The following is a 13,616-nucleotide window of genomic DNA, read 5'->3' as shown; positions in this document are numbered from 1 at the left end:
CGGAGAAAAACCTGCCGTGCAAAACATTCCGACAGCGGAGTACGAAAGGCTTAGGGGGGGCCACATCGGATCGGTCGGATGAAGTGAATAAGCCGTGTAGCCGTAAAAATTGGAGAGTATAGAAGGGCGGCGCATGGACGTTTCCAACTACCCTCGACTTATCATAGAAGCGTTTTCTATCTTTTAGTACAAAGTTCACGCACTCAGGCATTCCATCGCAGGTGTCAAGGGCCATCCCATCGCTGTTAAAGAGACCCTTCTATTGTCTCACTGGTTTAACAACGGATAACCGGTCATTACAGTACAAATATTTTTCTTCTCTCGTTTCATTGCCTGGAAAAGCGAGTTAACTGGAAACCTCACGAGTCAAGGAGGTAAGTCTTTTTATGAGAAGTGTACGGTAAACCTTCGGGTAACTAACTAGGTGGTAGTGCTTTATCTATCAAACTCTCAAGTGTGAGCCCCTTCATTAAAGGCTTATTAAGAGGATAATCTCTCAATCTCCCCCGCGCTTTTTTATTTGCATATCTCGGGATCTAGGAGCAATTGGAATGGCTGAAAACAACAACCAGACCTTGGCTCCCCTGGGTAGCGGCGGAGACCTTCCATCCCGGCAGAATTCCGCAGTGACCCAGAGTTCGAGCTTCTATGGCGCAGCGACCACCCCCCAGCCTACCGAGTCTGCTACGGAAGAGACGGCTGGAAACCATGCATCGAGTAACGACTCGGATTCTCACAAGCAGGGTGAAGCAGTAGAAACGACCGAACCGAAAAAGACCAAGCGGCTACGGTGGGGCGTCAAACGATCAAAAAAGACCAAGGGATCCAAGAAGCAGACTTTCCGTAAAATCAGCCAGCATGTGCCCATCTTGTCTTCACTAGTTGAGGCTCCAGATAAAGTCCCCCTGCTCGAGCGGACCCTATACATTAACCAGCCCCTGCCAGAGCAAGAGCTGGACCCGGAAACACACTTGCCCAAGAACCGATACCCGAGGAACAAAGTCCGAACTACGAAATACACTCCGCTCTCGTTTATCCCCAAGGACTTGTACTACCAGTTCCACAACATTGCCAATATCTACTTTCTGTTTATTGCCATTCTGTCCGGTTTCTCCATCTTTGGTGTCACGATCCCCGGTCTGGCTGCTGTTCCGATCATTGTAATTGTCGTCATCACCGCATTCAAGGATGCAATTGAGGACTACCGCCGAATGGTTTTGGATTCCGAAGTCAACAATACCGTGACGCGGGTACTGACAAACTTCGAAAACGCAAACGTGGTGCTCGATAACGTGTCGGCATGGCGAAGGTTTAAAAAAGCATCCACCAGGGGGCTCTCGCGACTGCTCAGGGCCACCGTGCGAGGCACGCGACGGCTGCTTCGAAAGCCTGTGAGCGAAAAGTACGGCGAGAAGCGGCCTGACCTGCTCCAGCTGCAGGCTACTAATACCCGTAACTCGACTATTGGCTCCTCGATGCGTCGCGGGTCGGAGTACTCATCTTACTACGGCGGCTCGGGCCCCGGCCTACCAGGAAGCGATATCAACCTTGCGACTCCAGCATACGGTCAGCGGCTGACCGTTGATAAAAACGAGTCCCGCCAGACCGTTCAAGACCCATGGGAACAAGACGGGTCCGTCGTTGATCCTATCCGCCCCATCAAGGGAGACGCAATGTTTAGAAGGGATTTCTGGAAGTCGGTGTACTGCGGTGATATCGTAAAAGTGCGAGAAAATGAAGAGTTCCCGGCAGATTTGGTAGTCATTTCGTCTTCGGACTCGGACGGCGCCTGCTACATTGAAACAAGAAACCTGGACGGTGAGACGAACCTCAAGGCGCGACAGGCACTCAAAGCAACCTCGATGATCCGCAGACCCGAAGACCTCGAACAGGCCAAGTTCCACATTGAAAGTGAGGCGCCACACCCTGGCCTGTACTCGTACAATGGTGTTCTCCGATGGGAACAGCGACAGAATCGAAACGACGTGAACTCGCCTGTCATCGAGCGAACCGAGCCTGTCTCCATCAACAACCTGCTGCTTCGAGGATGTGCTCTGCGAAACACCAAGTGGATTATTGGCGTGGCTGTCTACACTGGGGCCGACACCAAAGTGATGCTCAACACGGGCGAGACTCCAGCCAAGCGGTCGCGAATTGCACGGGAGCTCAACGTCAACGTTATCTGCAACCTTGTGTTTGTATTTATTCTTGCATTGATTGCCGCAGTGATCAACGGCGTGCACTGGGGCAAGCCGAAAAGCTCCATCAAGTTCTTTGAGTTTGGCTCTATCGGCAAGACCCCAGCCCTAAACGGGTTCATTACCTTCTGGGCCGCCATCATTTTGTTGCAGAACTTGATTCCCATCTCATTGTACATCTCCATTGAGATCATCAAAACCATCCATGCATTCTACATTTGGAGCGATATCTACATGTACTACGAGCCGATTGATTACCCATGTACCCCCAAGTCGTGGTCTATTTCGGATGACCTTGGCCAGGTGGAGTATATCTTCGCCGACAAGACAGGCACGCTGACCCAGAACGTTATGGAGTTCCGCAAGTGTACGATTAACGCTGTTCCGTACGGCAAGGCGTTCACCGAGGCGATGATTGGCATGCTCAAGCGACGCGGCGAAGACGTTAACGCTATTAGCGTCCAGGCCCAGGCTGAGATTGATATTGACAAGAAGCTCATGTTTGAGAAGCTGGAGGCGCTCTACGACAATCCAGAGCTCGACAAGTCGCTGTGCAAGTTTGTATCGTCTGAAGCTGTGGCGGGTATGGCTGGAGAGCAGGGCCCCGACCAGGCGCAAGCCATTAAGCATTTCTTCCTTGTGCTTGCCATCTGTCACTCGGTACTTCCAGAGCGCGACCGGGAGTCGAAGCAGTTGCTTTACAAGGCCCAGTCGCCAGATGAAGAGGCCCTCGTGAACACTGCGCGAGATATGGGTTTCACACTGTTGGAGCAGACACGACGAGGCTACGTTTTGGACGTCCAGGGGGCACGAACTGAATTCGAGGTGCTTAATATTATTGAGTTCAGCTCGGCGCGAAAGCGAATGAGTGTTATTTGTCGCATGCCAGACGGGCGAATCATGCTGTTCAGCAAGGGTGCCGATAACGTCATTTACTCGCGACTCTCGGGCCAGACGCCCAAGAAAGTACGCGAGCAGACTGCCCAGGACCTGGAAGACTTTGCCAACGAGGGTCTGCGAACCCTTTGCATTGCTGAGCGAGAGCTGACTGAAGAAGAGTACCGGGAATGGTCCAAGAAGTACGATATTGCTGCTTCGTCCCTGACTGACCGTGAGGACAAGATGGAAGAAGTTGCCGAAGAGATTGAGCAGCAGCTCGTGCTTATTGGTGGCACTGCAATCGAAGATCGTCTCCAGGACGGCGTTCCAAACGCTGTGGCTGTGTTGGGCCAGGCTGGTATCAAGACGTGGGTACTTACTGGTGATAAGGTCGAGACCGCCATCAATATTGGCTACTCATGCAACCTTTTGGGTAACGATATGGAGCTGCTTGTTCTTCAGCTCAAGGAGGGCACTAAGGAGGAGGCAGACGGTCTTCTGACTAAGTACCTCAGCGAATACTTCCAGCTGACTGGTTCAGACGAGGAGATCAAGGAGGCCAAGAAGTCGCATGCGCCTCCTACCTCTAACTTTGCGGTTGTTGTTGACGGAGATGCGTTGGAAATGATTCTTCACGAAGACCTGGTTAAGAAGTTTGTTCTGCTGTGCAAGCAGTGCAAGTCTGTGCTGTGCTGCCGAACATCTCCAGCCCAAAAGGGTGCTGTCGTGAGAGCCGTCAAGAACACGCTTGATGTTATGACTCTGGCCATTGGCGACGGTGCTAACGACGTTACCATGATCACCGAGGCTGATGTTGGTGTGGGTATTGCTGGTTTGGAGGGCCGCCAGGCCGTCATGAGTTCGGACTATGCGTTCGGACAGTTCAGATTCATAACGCGGCTGTTGCTTGTCCACGGACGATGGGCCTATCGGCGAGTAGCCGAGCTCACCGCCAACCTGTTCTATAAGAACGTTGTGTTCACGCTGACCTTGTTCTGGTACGACGTTCACAATAACTTTGACGGGTCCTATCTGTTTGACTATACCTATATCACCCTGTTCAACCTGGCGTTTACTTCTCTGCCGGTCATCTTTTTGGGATTCCTGGACCAGGATGTTAACGATAAGGTTTCCATGGCGGTTCCGGAGCTCTATCAGCGAGGTATTCTGCGAAAGGAATGGACGCAAACCAAGTTCTGGATCTACATGGTTGATGGTGTTTATCAGTCGGTTATTTGCTACTTTTTCTCCTACTTGGTGTTTTTCACGGGTGGGTTTGTCAACATGAACGGCCTTCAGATCAACAACCGAGAGTCCTATGGTGTCTTCACTGCCACTTCGGCAATCATCGCCTGTAACCTCTATGTGGCCATCAACGACTACAGTTGGGACTGGCTGTTTTGCCTCATTGTTGCCATTTCCATCCTGCTCGTGTTCTTCTGGACCGGTATCTACACGCAGTTCCAATCCTCGCAGTTCTTCTACAAGGCCGCGTCGCAGGTCTACTCGAGCATCCCCTTCTGGGCCTGCATCTTCCTCGCTGTTATTGTGTGCCTGCTTCCCCGGTTCGCGGCAAAGGCGTACCAGAAGATGTTCATGCCCTACGACGTTGACATCATCCGTGAGAGGTTCAAGATGGGCCAGTATGACCATCTGAGGCGTGAGGACGAGGAGGAACAGATTGAAGCGGAGAAGAAGCAGGCCGCCGTCGACGAAGCCCGCCGAAACGTCTTTGAACAGTACGACGAAGAATCCCAGACTGGCGGCGGCGCCGAGCCGCTCCAGCCACCTCCCCGGTTCAGCTCCGACGAGCCGCGCAAGTCCCATGAGAGCAGACGATCGTGGAGACAGTCCTTTGATGAAGCCATGGGCGGCGAGAGGATGCGCATGTCGATGGATATCAACGAGCTAACTAAAGCCAAAACCCTTCTCTCCCAGACCTCCTCCACCTACGACTAAATTCCACTCCATTTATTATTATTATTGTTTAATTGTTTCGTATTTATAGACTCATCATTTAGTGTTTAATTGAATATATATATCAAAGAATAACCTATACCTACATTCGAAGCTTTGAGCTTCGTCTCCTGCTGGTTGATGGAAGGGCTTGGCTGACGAAAAGGGCTTGGCATCGGACCCGGTCGACACAGCCGTGCGTGGCTTCGCCCACTGCCTTTGCCGCTTGAGCAAACACAAGGTCCACGCGGACATCGAAGACATCCAAGAGCTACGCCTCTGAGTTATATATTTAACGGCTTCATTTAAAACAGCAGATTCCGCTGGCAAATTTCGACATTTATAGCGTACATTTTCTAGCGAGTGCTTTATTGTTGAGAAAAAAATTTAATGGCTGCGATCCTGAGTAGAGAAGTGGACCCTCAACTGGTCAGGAGATTTATGTACGGTTGCGATATCTACGGCAACTGCTCTGGGTGGTACAACTGGGGACGATGGATTCTCCTCGGTATTATTATCTTTGTATTCTTCCTGATTTTCCTGGCGACCTGCAAGAGAACTCGTAAGCGGGTCCGCAGTGGGCAGGCGCCTATTTATGGGACGGCGTGGATGGTGCCTCCAAGCTACTACCAGTCGCAGCAGCAGTACCAGCAGCAGCCGGTACCAGTGTATCACGCACAACCGGGTGTGGGTGATGCTGGATATTACGACCAGAATGGCAACTTTGTATCGCGAGAAATCCCCCCTTCGCAGCCAGGCCAGAGTTCTGCTGGCTATGTGCCACCGCCAGAGCCAGCACACGCTCCTAACTGGCAGCAGAGCGGTTCTTATGAGATGAACAACTATCCGCCGCCAAACTACCCTCCGCCAAAGAGCTAATCAGCGATTAACTTACAGTGTGTGTGTTCTCCAGGAACTAAAGTAGATCTTCCTTTCCTTTGTCGTGTTTGTATAATTCATAATTTTTCAATAATCATTTTTTTGAGTATGCCCAGTTCAGCATTCGTATTCGGTTAGACAGATGTCCGAGATAATCAAGGCCATTGGTGGGGAGATTCTGAAGATAGGGCACAATCGATAGGTTGAGAATCCTTTATGGGTAGTCAGTTGCCAAGGTGGTTTGAGACAATCGTAAAAATCGTCTATCTGTACAAATAACCATTCCAGGTTCATATGATTGCTGATCCTTCAACGCCCATCAATGGGTTGAGATAACCATGAAACATTTAACATTGTTCATGGCTTCTGGAGTTTAATAAGCGGCCTCTGATAGTCGTAGTCATATGATGGGTGGTGCTTATCAGTAGCCAACGAGGTTGGAAATAGGCATGAAATTGTGTCCAGGAACATCAAGTTTATGGCTTCTTGGAGTATCTCAATCGATTATCATGGTTTTTGATAGGCGGTATTTCTGAAGGATTGAAAGTGCAAGCGTTTAGTCTTTCAAAGACTTATCAGTCGCCAAGTTAATCATGAAACTGTTTAGAACCACCAAATCAAGTTCATGGCATTTGAAGTTAATAAACGATCTCAGTCGATAATCATGGCTTTTGATAGGCGGTATTTCTGAAGGACTGAAAGTACATTCGTTTAGCCTTTCAAAGACTTATCAGTCGCCAAGTTAATCATGAAACGTTTTAGAACCACCAAATCAAGTTCATGGCTTTTGAAGTTAATAAAACGGCGATTAATAGATCCCATGACTCCATGGTCCTTCAAGGCTAATCAATAGCCAATGTGGTTTGAGTTAAGCATGAAATTGTGTAAATCAAGTTCATGGCTTCTGGGGGTTACCAAAATGGTCGTAGCCGATTAACGACCCGTTGGCTTCACGAGTTCAATTAATGACGAGATGATCACTGCCATAAAAACTCGGTGGATCAAGTCTCTTTTGCACTTTCAAAACTGTCGTCTGAGCTTTCATCGTTTGAACCTTCCTCTTCCTCTTCCTCTTCGCTCTCAGTATCGTAGATATGATCTCCCGATTTCGCATAACACAAGTGGCCATTTGGGCCCAGTTCTTCCTTAATTTTCTCTTCTACCAGCACCCCCAACGCAATTAAAGCAGTCTCGTCCATTGATCGGAACCCTCGAGGTCTTCCAGTATGCCGATAATACTCTGCCGCATAGTAATGCAATGCTTTGAGCAATTCCTATCAAACCATCCAAATTAGTCCATTGCAACCCCCAGAAAGGAAAACTGACTTACGCTATCAGGCAGATCTTTGTGATCGATTACGGGGATGGCTTCGTCTCCGTTCGCTAGCTCGGACCGCTTAGCATTTAAGTGAAGCAACAGATCATCAGGTGCTACGGCTGCGTGATGGAGTTTCGTCCCACTAAATGCATTTGTCACACCAGCCATGATCTGCTCGTCTTCTATGTTGGCCTCTTCATTCAGCCACGGTCCTGTGAACCCGTACCCGTTCCCGGCATCAGATCGCCTTAGGCGACCAGCAACCGCGTCATAGACCGTTCTCCGCCGCAGCGAATTCCTATTCTTCTTGCGAGTTGGCCCGCCGACCTTGGCCACTTTAAATACCGGCTGAGGAGGCACGTCGTTATCCATTATTCGTATTGGCGCCGGCCTGTAGTCGTATTGGTTGGGTGTGAAAAATCCGGAACGACATAATGCTCCGAGATACGAACTTTGATAATGCGGGATGTGATACGGTTAAAAAGCTGTACAATGTAATTGTGAAGAAGAATTTTAATTTATCATGGTACAGGGATGGCTGTATATAGCTGTATAGCGAGATTAACAAATGTAGTAGTATCTAGCTAATGAGGTACTTATCATGCTCACAAAATTGTAATTGTTTGCTATCCCTCACTTGCATGTAAATCTATGATAGAGTGGGATCATAATAAGCTCAATTGTATCGCGTCTTTTGGAGCCCAACCTAATGCCTTCGTTACATACAATCGACATATTAGTCACATGTAGTCACACATCGGAGATGATGCGCCGTGAATCAAATATAAACCAACACATCTCGCTTAGATCACTAGCCCCGTAGATTATTCAATGTTTGTAGACTTGGATGATAAGTTTGCGGTACAGATCGTTGAGCCGCGCAAGTTTAGCGTATCAGATGCCTTGGATGTGGGCGAGTTCGCCCTGAGAACGGTCCAGAAAGATGCGTTTATTCGTTTCATCCAAGGCACTCCTGAGGACTTTACCGAGCCAAGTGCGTTTGCACCAAACTTTGCCATTACAGACCCCCGCCAGAGACTGAGAGATGTAATTAGAAAAGCCAAGTTATATACCTGGGCAACCTTTTGCTGGGCCGACAATATCCATAAAGACGTAATTGGAGACCGATCGCGGCCATTCGTATTGCATGAAAAATCATCGGGTAGAGTAGTGGGCCTAGCGTTGTGGAAGTATCCGGATTATATGCTAGGTGATCTCAACCGACAGCTTGGGCGTACTGGGCTTTGGTGGTTCTTCCAAAAATTGCTCTCTAAACTGCACTACCAATATCTCAGGTATTTCAAGTTCAATTATGGGTTCGCGGATACGCTTATGAATGAACGACGAGCACAAGCTTTCAGCCTTATGACGCCCACGCCTATCCTTCGTCCCGAGGAGCTAGCTAAGCTCTCCTACGATGAGCTATGCCAAGAGAGCTATGCACATAACGACTGCGTACATCTCAGATTCTTCTTCATTGCCTCTGATCTTCAGCGAAAAGGTTTAGGAAATAAGTTCTTCAATTTCTGTTTGGATCACATCCCGAATGAGCCAATTACGTTTTCTGATGGTATCCACACGGTCCAGGGGCCACAGAAAATCGAGCTGGCGTCCAGTCCTGCAGGGAAGGCGCTTTACATTAAGAACGGGTTCAAGGCTGTCAAGTGTCACGAAAAGCTGCCTGACGGAAGCGTGATGGGAATCACTGAAATGGAACGGAATAGATAAACATTATTATAGCTCTATCATTAGATTGCTTCATGCATCAAGTTAAATTATTTTAATGTTCATGCCTGGTCAGCAGCAACAGCCTCCACTGGCTCAGCCGATTCAACGGCCTCCACTGGCTCAGCAGCTTCAACAGGCTCAACAGATGGCTCAACAGATGGCTCCTCAGAAGGCGGAACAAAAGACTCCTCTGGCTCAACGGAAGGCTCCGCAGATGGCTCCGCAGAAGCATCGGCAGAGTCCTCGTTCTTCAGCCGCGGGTCGTTGTTGGGTCGCTCTGGCTTGAGGTTTTCAACGCCAAAGAATCGGAACAAATACTCCTGGTTCTCCTGCTTTGGCAACATGACATTTATAGAGCCCTTACCACGCCACAGTGGGAACAGCAGCTCTTCAGACTCGCCCTTGATATTAGTGTATGGCACCTTGAGAACACCACAGCCCTCATCCATAGCCACAGCAGCCTCAGTGAGCCCAGCATCAACAGCCTTGAACTCGTCAAACTTGTGGAATGGAGTCAGACACAGCTCCTTAAGAGTTGCGAGGCCCGAGGCACTGACAACCCGCTTGGACCCGAGGCTTGGATAAATAAGGTGGAGACCCTCGTTCTGGATTCGCCACTTGCAATTGCCGTCGTTCTTCTGCTGGGCGAACATCTTGATGCCACCGTGGATGAACTTGATTCGAGCTTCGTTGGCCTGCAGAATCTCCTTGAGCTGTGGAGCAATGTAGTAAATAGTTCGTACTGGGTCACCGGTAGCATTTCGCACCAGAAGGGCGTCTCGTGGGAACCCTTCCTGGATGTCGTAGAAGTCCCAGCACTGCTTGAGGGTCTCGTGCTCTGGGTCGAGGAACTTGAACGGCTCGTCCTTGACATCTCGCGGCATCCTCTTAGCCGGAGCAGCTGGCTTTTCCTCAACCTTTTCTGTGGCGGTGGTGGTGCTCTCTTCAGTCTTCTCAGCAGCTGGCTCGGCGGCACCCGCCTCGGTCTTGACCAGCTTGGCACTGTTGGTCTCGGCAGACGGCGAAGCCTCCCGCTTAAGGTCCTTGCCCTGCTTCTCAAACACGGCAATGAAGAAACCACCAGTGTCCTGCTGGTGTGGGTACACACGAACAGATCGTTCAAGGTTGAACTGCTCCTCTTCAGTTGGGGGGAAGAAGCTTCGGATCATGCCTGGGTCAGATGGCTCCTTCCACTTCTTATCCTTGCCCATAACCTTCCAATTGCTGATACCAGGGCACCGCACGAGGCCTGGAAGCTCATTGGAAACGTCTACCAGCGAAATGCTGTCCCGGTTCTGTCGCAATGCCTCAGCAACGACAGCCTCGTTCTCAATTGGGTTCAGCGAGCACGTGCTGTACACAAGACGTCCGCCCGGCTTGAGCAGTTGGATACCTCGGGCCAGGATGTTCAGCTGCGTCGTGTGGAGACCAAGGCCGTTGCTTACGGTCCAGTCCTTCCAGACATTGATGTTCTTTCGCATGGTCGCGTCACCGGAGCACGGAACATCGCACAGAATTCGGTCAAACTTGAGGTACTCGTTAGCATTTCCCCCGTCGTTAAGCAAGATTCGCGGGAACAATTGAGCATCGTGGTTAGTCACAATGAGGTTTGGCGAGTTGAGCCGCTTGACCTGGTGGATCAGCATGTGGGATCGCTTGTAATCACTGTCGTTGGCAACCACAAAGCCAGTAGGGAACTGGATCGACGGGTCGCTGTGTACAGCCTCAATGAGCTGAGCAGTCTTGGAACCGGGGGCTGCACACATGTCAAACACCGAGTGGTGAGGCTTAACGTCCAGAAGCAGCGGAGGGATCATGGACACGGCCTCCTGACGCGAGATGTTGCCAACTTCAGTCTCCACCACCAAAAACCGCTGCATTCGCGCGAATGGCTGGTTCTTTCGGATCACCTGCTTGCCGACCTTGTAGGACCAGGCGAGATCATCCGGGTAGAACTTGAGCGGGGTTGGAGGCTCGAGTTTCTCGCCCTCCCACTCGACACCCTCGAGGTGCGGCACGTAGTTCTTCTCAAAGGAGTCACGGATCTCCTCTGCGTGCTTCTTGGAGCCCGTAATTCGGAACGTCAGCGGCAGAGGAGCCTGGCACGCGGCCTTGAACTGATCAAACTCAGCATCTCCGGGGAGTTGCAGGGTTCGGTAGTATTCCTCCCATGCGGCATTCTCCTTTTCCAGGGTGGTCCAGTTGACCTGTGGGGCTCTTCGGCCTCTCTGATTACCCTTTCCTCTGAAATTCTTCCGTCCCATTTTCCTTATCGGTTTCACCTACAGTAAGTGATCAATGCCGGCTGCCGGTCTTCGAAATTTTTCACTTTTTATCAAGCCTTTCCTAATTGGGGAACTGGCGGAGATCCGTGGTTTTATTTCCTCCCAACGCGCACCCCACATCACCAAACTTTGTGGTCCCAACGCGCGCCCCACCTCGAGATAAGTCTGTGCCGAGCGCGCCCCACATCACCAAACCCCCCGTCACGTCATGGACAGCCGTTCACTAACTGTGTGATCATCTCATCTTTAGCATATCTGATCAATTGATAAATAGACGGACACTGGAGAATTGGAAGCTTCCGTGAGGGAAAAATGGCTCGGACAGCTAGCAAACGGCTGGCGTTTGGAGGAGTAAGCGGTTTTTACCTTACCAAGAAATGACGTACTAACCCAGATCAGCTAAGCTTGATCCTAGGAGCAGTAACGATCCAGAGCTTCAGAACTCAGGCCAATGTTCTCACAACAGCCCTGTTAAACCTCCTCCGGGCAAACCCTTGGACTATTGTACGTTACATTTGATACTTTGTGCCTTTTGCGGTATTTTGTGGTTGTGGAGATGAGCTAACAAGTTAAATATAGGTGATATGCAATTCGGCGTTTGTCATATTAGTCCTGTTTTCAAGGCTATTCCAGACTTTTTTATTTGGACCATTGAAACCAGAAGAACTATCGCAGCTGTCTGCCAGAATATGGTACACAGTAGTGGAGTTCTCAGTGGCATTTGTAATCGTGGGGGAGTCAATTACGCTATACTCCATGGCATTGCTCACCCTCTCCCTGGTGGTTAAATGGTTCCATTGGCTCAGCGCCGTGCGAGTGGAGCGGTTTAGTAGTCAGCCGTTTTTCGGACAGGCCAAATTCGTGGTCGCTTTGGCGCTTCTCCATATTGTAGACATCCAGTGGCTCAAGTACTACTTTGACGAGATAGTTGTACGCCGACAGCACTCAATGCTTACCGTTATCCTCGGCTTCGAGTCATGCATCATGTACCACTCGCTACTCAATACGACGGCACAGTTTCTGCTGAGCAACTACGAGCGGCTTTACCTGTTTGCGCACCCGGACAGGACGGAGTGGGCGCGTAAAGAAAAGTACCTGTTTGGGCTCAACCTTGCCTCTGACGTCTTCAAGCTTATCATGTACATGTTCTTCTCGGCATTGCTCCTTACGCACTACTACATTCCGATCCACATCTTCCGGGAGGCGTATCTGGCGCTGCGTTTGTCGATTACCAAGACGCGCGAACTCATTTGGTACAAGAACATGTCGGCCAGCTACCCGGCCGAGCGGTTCAGCTCGCCATCCCACGACGACCTCCGGGGCCGGGAGGTGTGTCTTATCTGCCGCGAGGAAATGTCCATCAACCAGGACTTGGCCAAGGCTAACTGCGGCCATGTTATGCATTACGCCTGTCTATTCGCGTGGCTGCGCCAGACAACCTCCTGTCCTGTCTGCCGCGCCCAAATCTCCTGATAACAGAGCAATTTCTTTACAACCCTTGCTAACCTGTTTGTAATTATTTATTCGATTCCTTATTGTCACATAATTCCGCTATTTTCACCCACAATTCCAGTTAGTGATATGCGTTTCGCTGTAACTGTGTGGGCTCCGAAGTTTGACAGCTTTGACAGCTTAGACATCTCGAGCCGCATACCGTGCGGCAATGTGAGACCGCCTGCAGACGTTACCGCATGGCAGGTTCGTGTCTTAGACTTCAGGGGGGGCATACAATACGGCGCACCAGAACGGAAGGCTACCTTATTCCATGCATATAATAATAAATAGGAAGCATAGGGATATCCGATTTTACCGTAATAACCGTAGCGATTGTGTAGAATGCAGGCGAGTATAGGGATCAACAAGTCGGTTCTATGGGCTCACGAATGGCTCCGGGCCCAAACGCACGATGCATGTAGGCCGTTTTTCAATGACTGCACCGAGCGTCCTTTAAAGCGGTGGAACAGACAGGTGGATGCTTACATCTGTGCATAAATTAGGCTAAGCCCAGCTCTAGAGTCAAAAGCTTTTCCACGCTTTACAGCTCTGCGGGAAGCGGGACCGTTATTCAAGTCTAGGCCTTTCCCCGTTAAACCCGCCATACCGCAAGAAGCAGCTATATCCATAGACTACGTACTGTACCTGGTATTACAATGCATTCAGATGTAGCTTCGCTTATTGACCTACTCCACTTAATTAGTACACCGCATTCTGGCGATATCGTGTGCATTGCATAGCAAGGAACCAAGCCCGGACGGTCATACTACGTTGGTCGAACCTCCAATACGGAAAAAATGCACAACCAATCAATGGTAAACTCTGGGCCGACATTTGCATAATATTCTGACATGCACGCTGTCTATGATGGTAATATTT

The 13,616-nt window shown here is 50.1% G+C and overlaps 6 protein-coding genes across 6 annotated transcripts; 4 read left to right on the top strand and 2 right to left on the bottom strand.

Moving 5' to 3' along the window:
- Positions 1–255: 255 nt before the first annotated feature.
- DNF1 (phospholipid-transporting ATPase Dnf1p) lies at positions 256–5,036 on the top strand (the record flags this gene model as incomplete). The annotated part of the gene is made up of 2 exons (XM_076681861.1): positions 256–374; positions 432–5,036. Exon 2 carries the CDS (start codon positions 552–554, stop codon positions 5,034–5,036), a length of 4,485 nt encoding a protein of 1,494 aa, XP_076543818.1. The 5' UTR covers positions 256–374; positions 432–551.
- A 387-nt stretch (positions 5,037–5,423) lies between these two features.
- TRVA0_001S04478 (resistance to Congo red protein) lies at positions 5,424–5,912 on the top strand (the record flags this gene model as incomplete). The annotated part of the gene is made up of 1 exon (XM_076681860.1): positions 5,424–5,912. One exon carries the CDS (start codon positions 5,424–5,426, stop codon positions 5,910–5,912), a length of 489 nt encoding a protein of 162 aa, XP_076543817.1.
- A 1,001-nt stretch (positions 5,913–6,913) lies between these two features.
- On the bottom strand, positions 6,914–7,602 carry TRVA0_001S04456 (uncharacterized protein; the record flags this gene model as incomplete). The annotated part of the gene is made up of 2 exons (XM_076681859.1): positions 6,914–7,186; positions 7,243–7,602. 2 exons carry the CDS (start codon positions 7,600–7,602, stop codon positions 6,914–6,916), a joined length of 633 nt encoding a protein of 210 aa, XP_076543816.1.
- Positions 7,603–8,061: 459 nt separating this feature from the next.
- Positions 8,062–8,958, top strand: TRVA0_001S04434 (uncharacterized protein; the record flags this gene model as incomplete). Its single annotated transcript, XM_076681858.1, has 1 exon — positions 8,062–8,958. The coding sequence occupies one exon, from the start codon at positions 8,062–8,064 to the stop codon at positions 8,956–8,958; it is 897 nt and encodes a 298-aa protein (XP_076543815.1).
- A 59-nt stretch (positions 8,959–9,017) lies between these two features.
- NCL1 (tRNA (cytosine-C5-)-methyltransferase) lies at positions 9,018–11,222 on the bottom strand (the record flags this gene model as incomplete). Its single annotated transcript, XM_076681857.1, has 1 exon — positions 9,018–11,222. The coding sequence occupies one exon, from the start codon at positions 11,220–11,222 to the stop codon at positions 9,018–9,020; it is 2,205 nt and encodes a 734-aa protein (XP_076543814.1).
- Positions 11,223–11,555: 333 nt separating this feature from the next.
- Positions 11,556–12,716, top strand: TRVA0_001S04390 (uncharacterized protein; the record flags this gene model as incomplete). Its single annotated transcript, XM_076681856.1, has 3 exons — positions 11,556–11,594; positions 11,643–11,747; positions 11,823–12,716. The coding sequence occupies 3 exons, from the start codon at positions 11,556–11,558 to the stop codon at positions 12,714–12,716; spliced, it is 1,038 nt and encodes a 345-aa protein (XP_076543813.1).
- Between the last annotated feature and the right edge of the window lie 900 nt (positions 12,717–13,616).

This window comes from Trichomonascus vanleenenianus (assembly GCF_965637985.1).
Source record: "Trichomonascus vanleenenianus strain CLIB 3782 genome assembly, contig: TRVA0_001S, whole genome shotgun sequence".
Taxonomy (NCBI): Eukaryota; Fungi; Ascomycota; class Dipodascomycetes; order Dipodascales; family Trichomonascaceae; genus Blastobotrys; species Blastobotrys vanleenenianus.
Note: the sequence above shows the minus strand (reverse complement) of the source record. Positions and strands in the feature narration are given on the sequence as shown.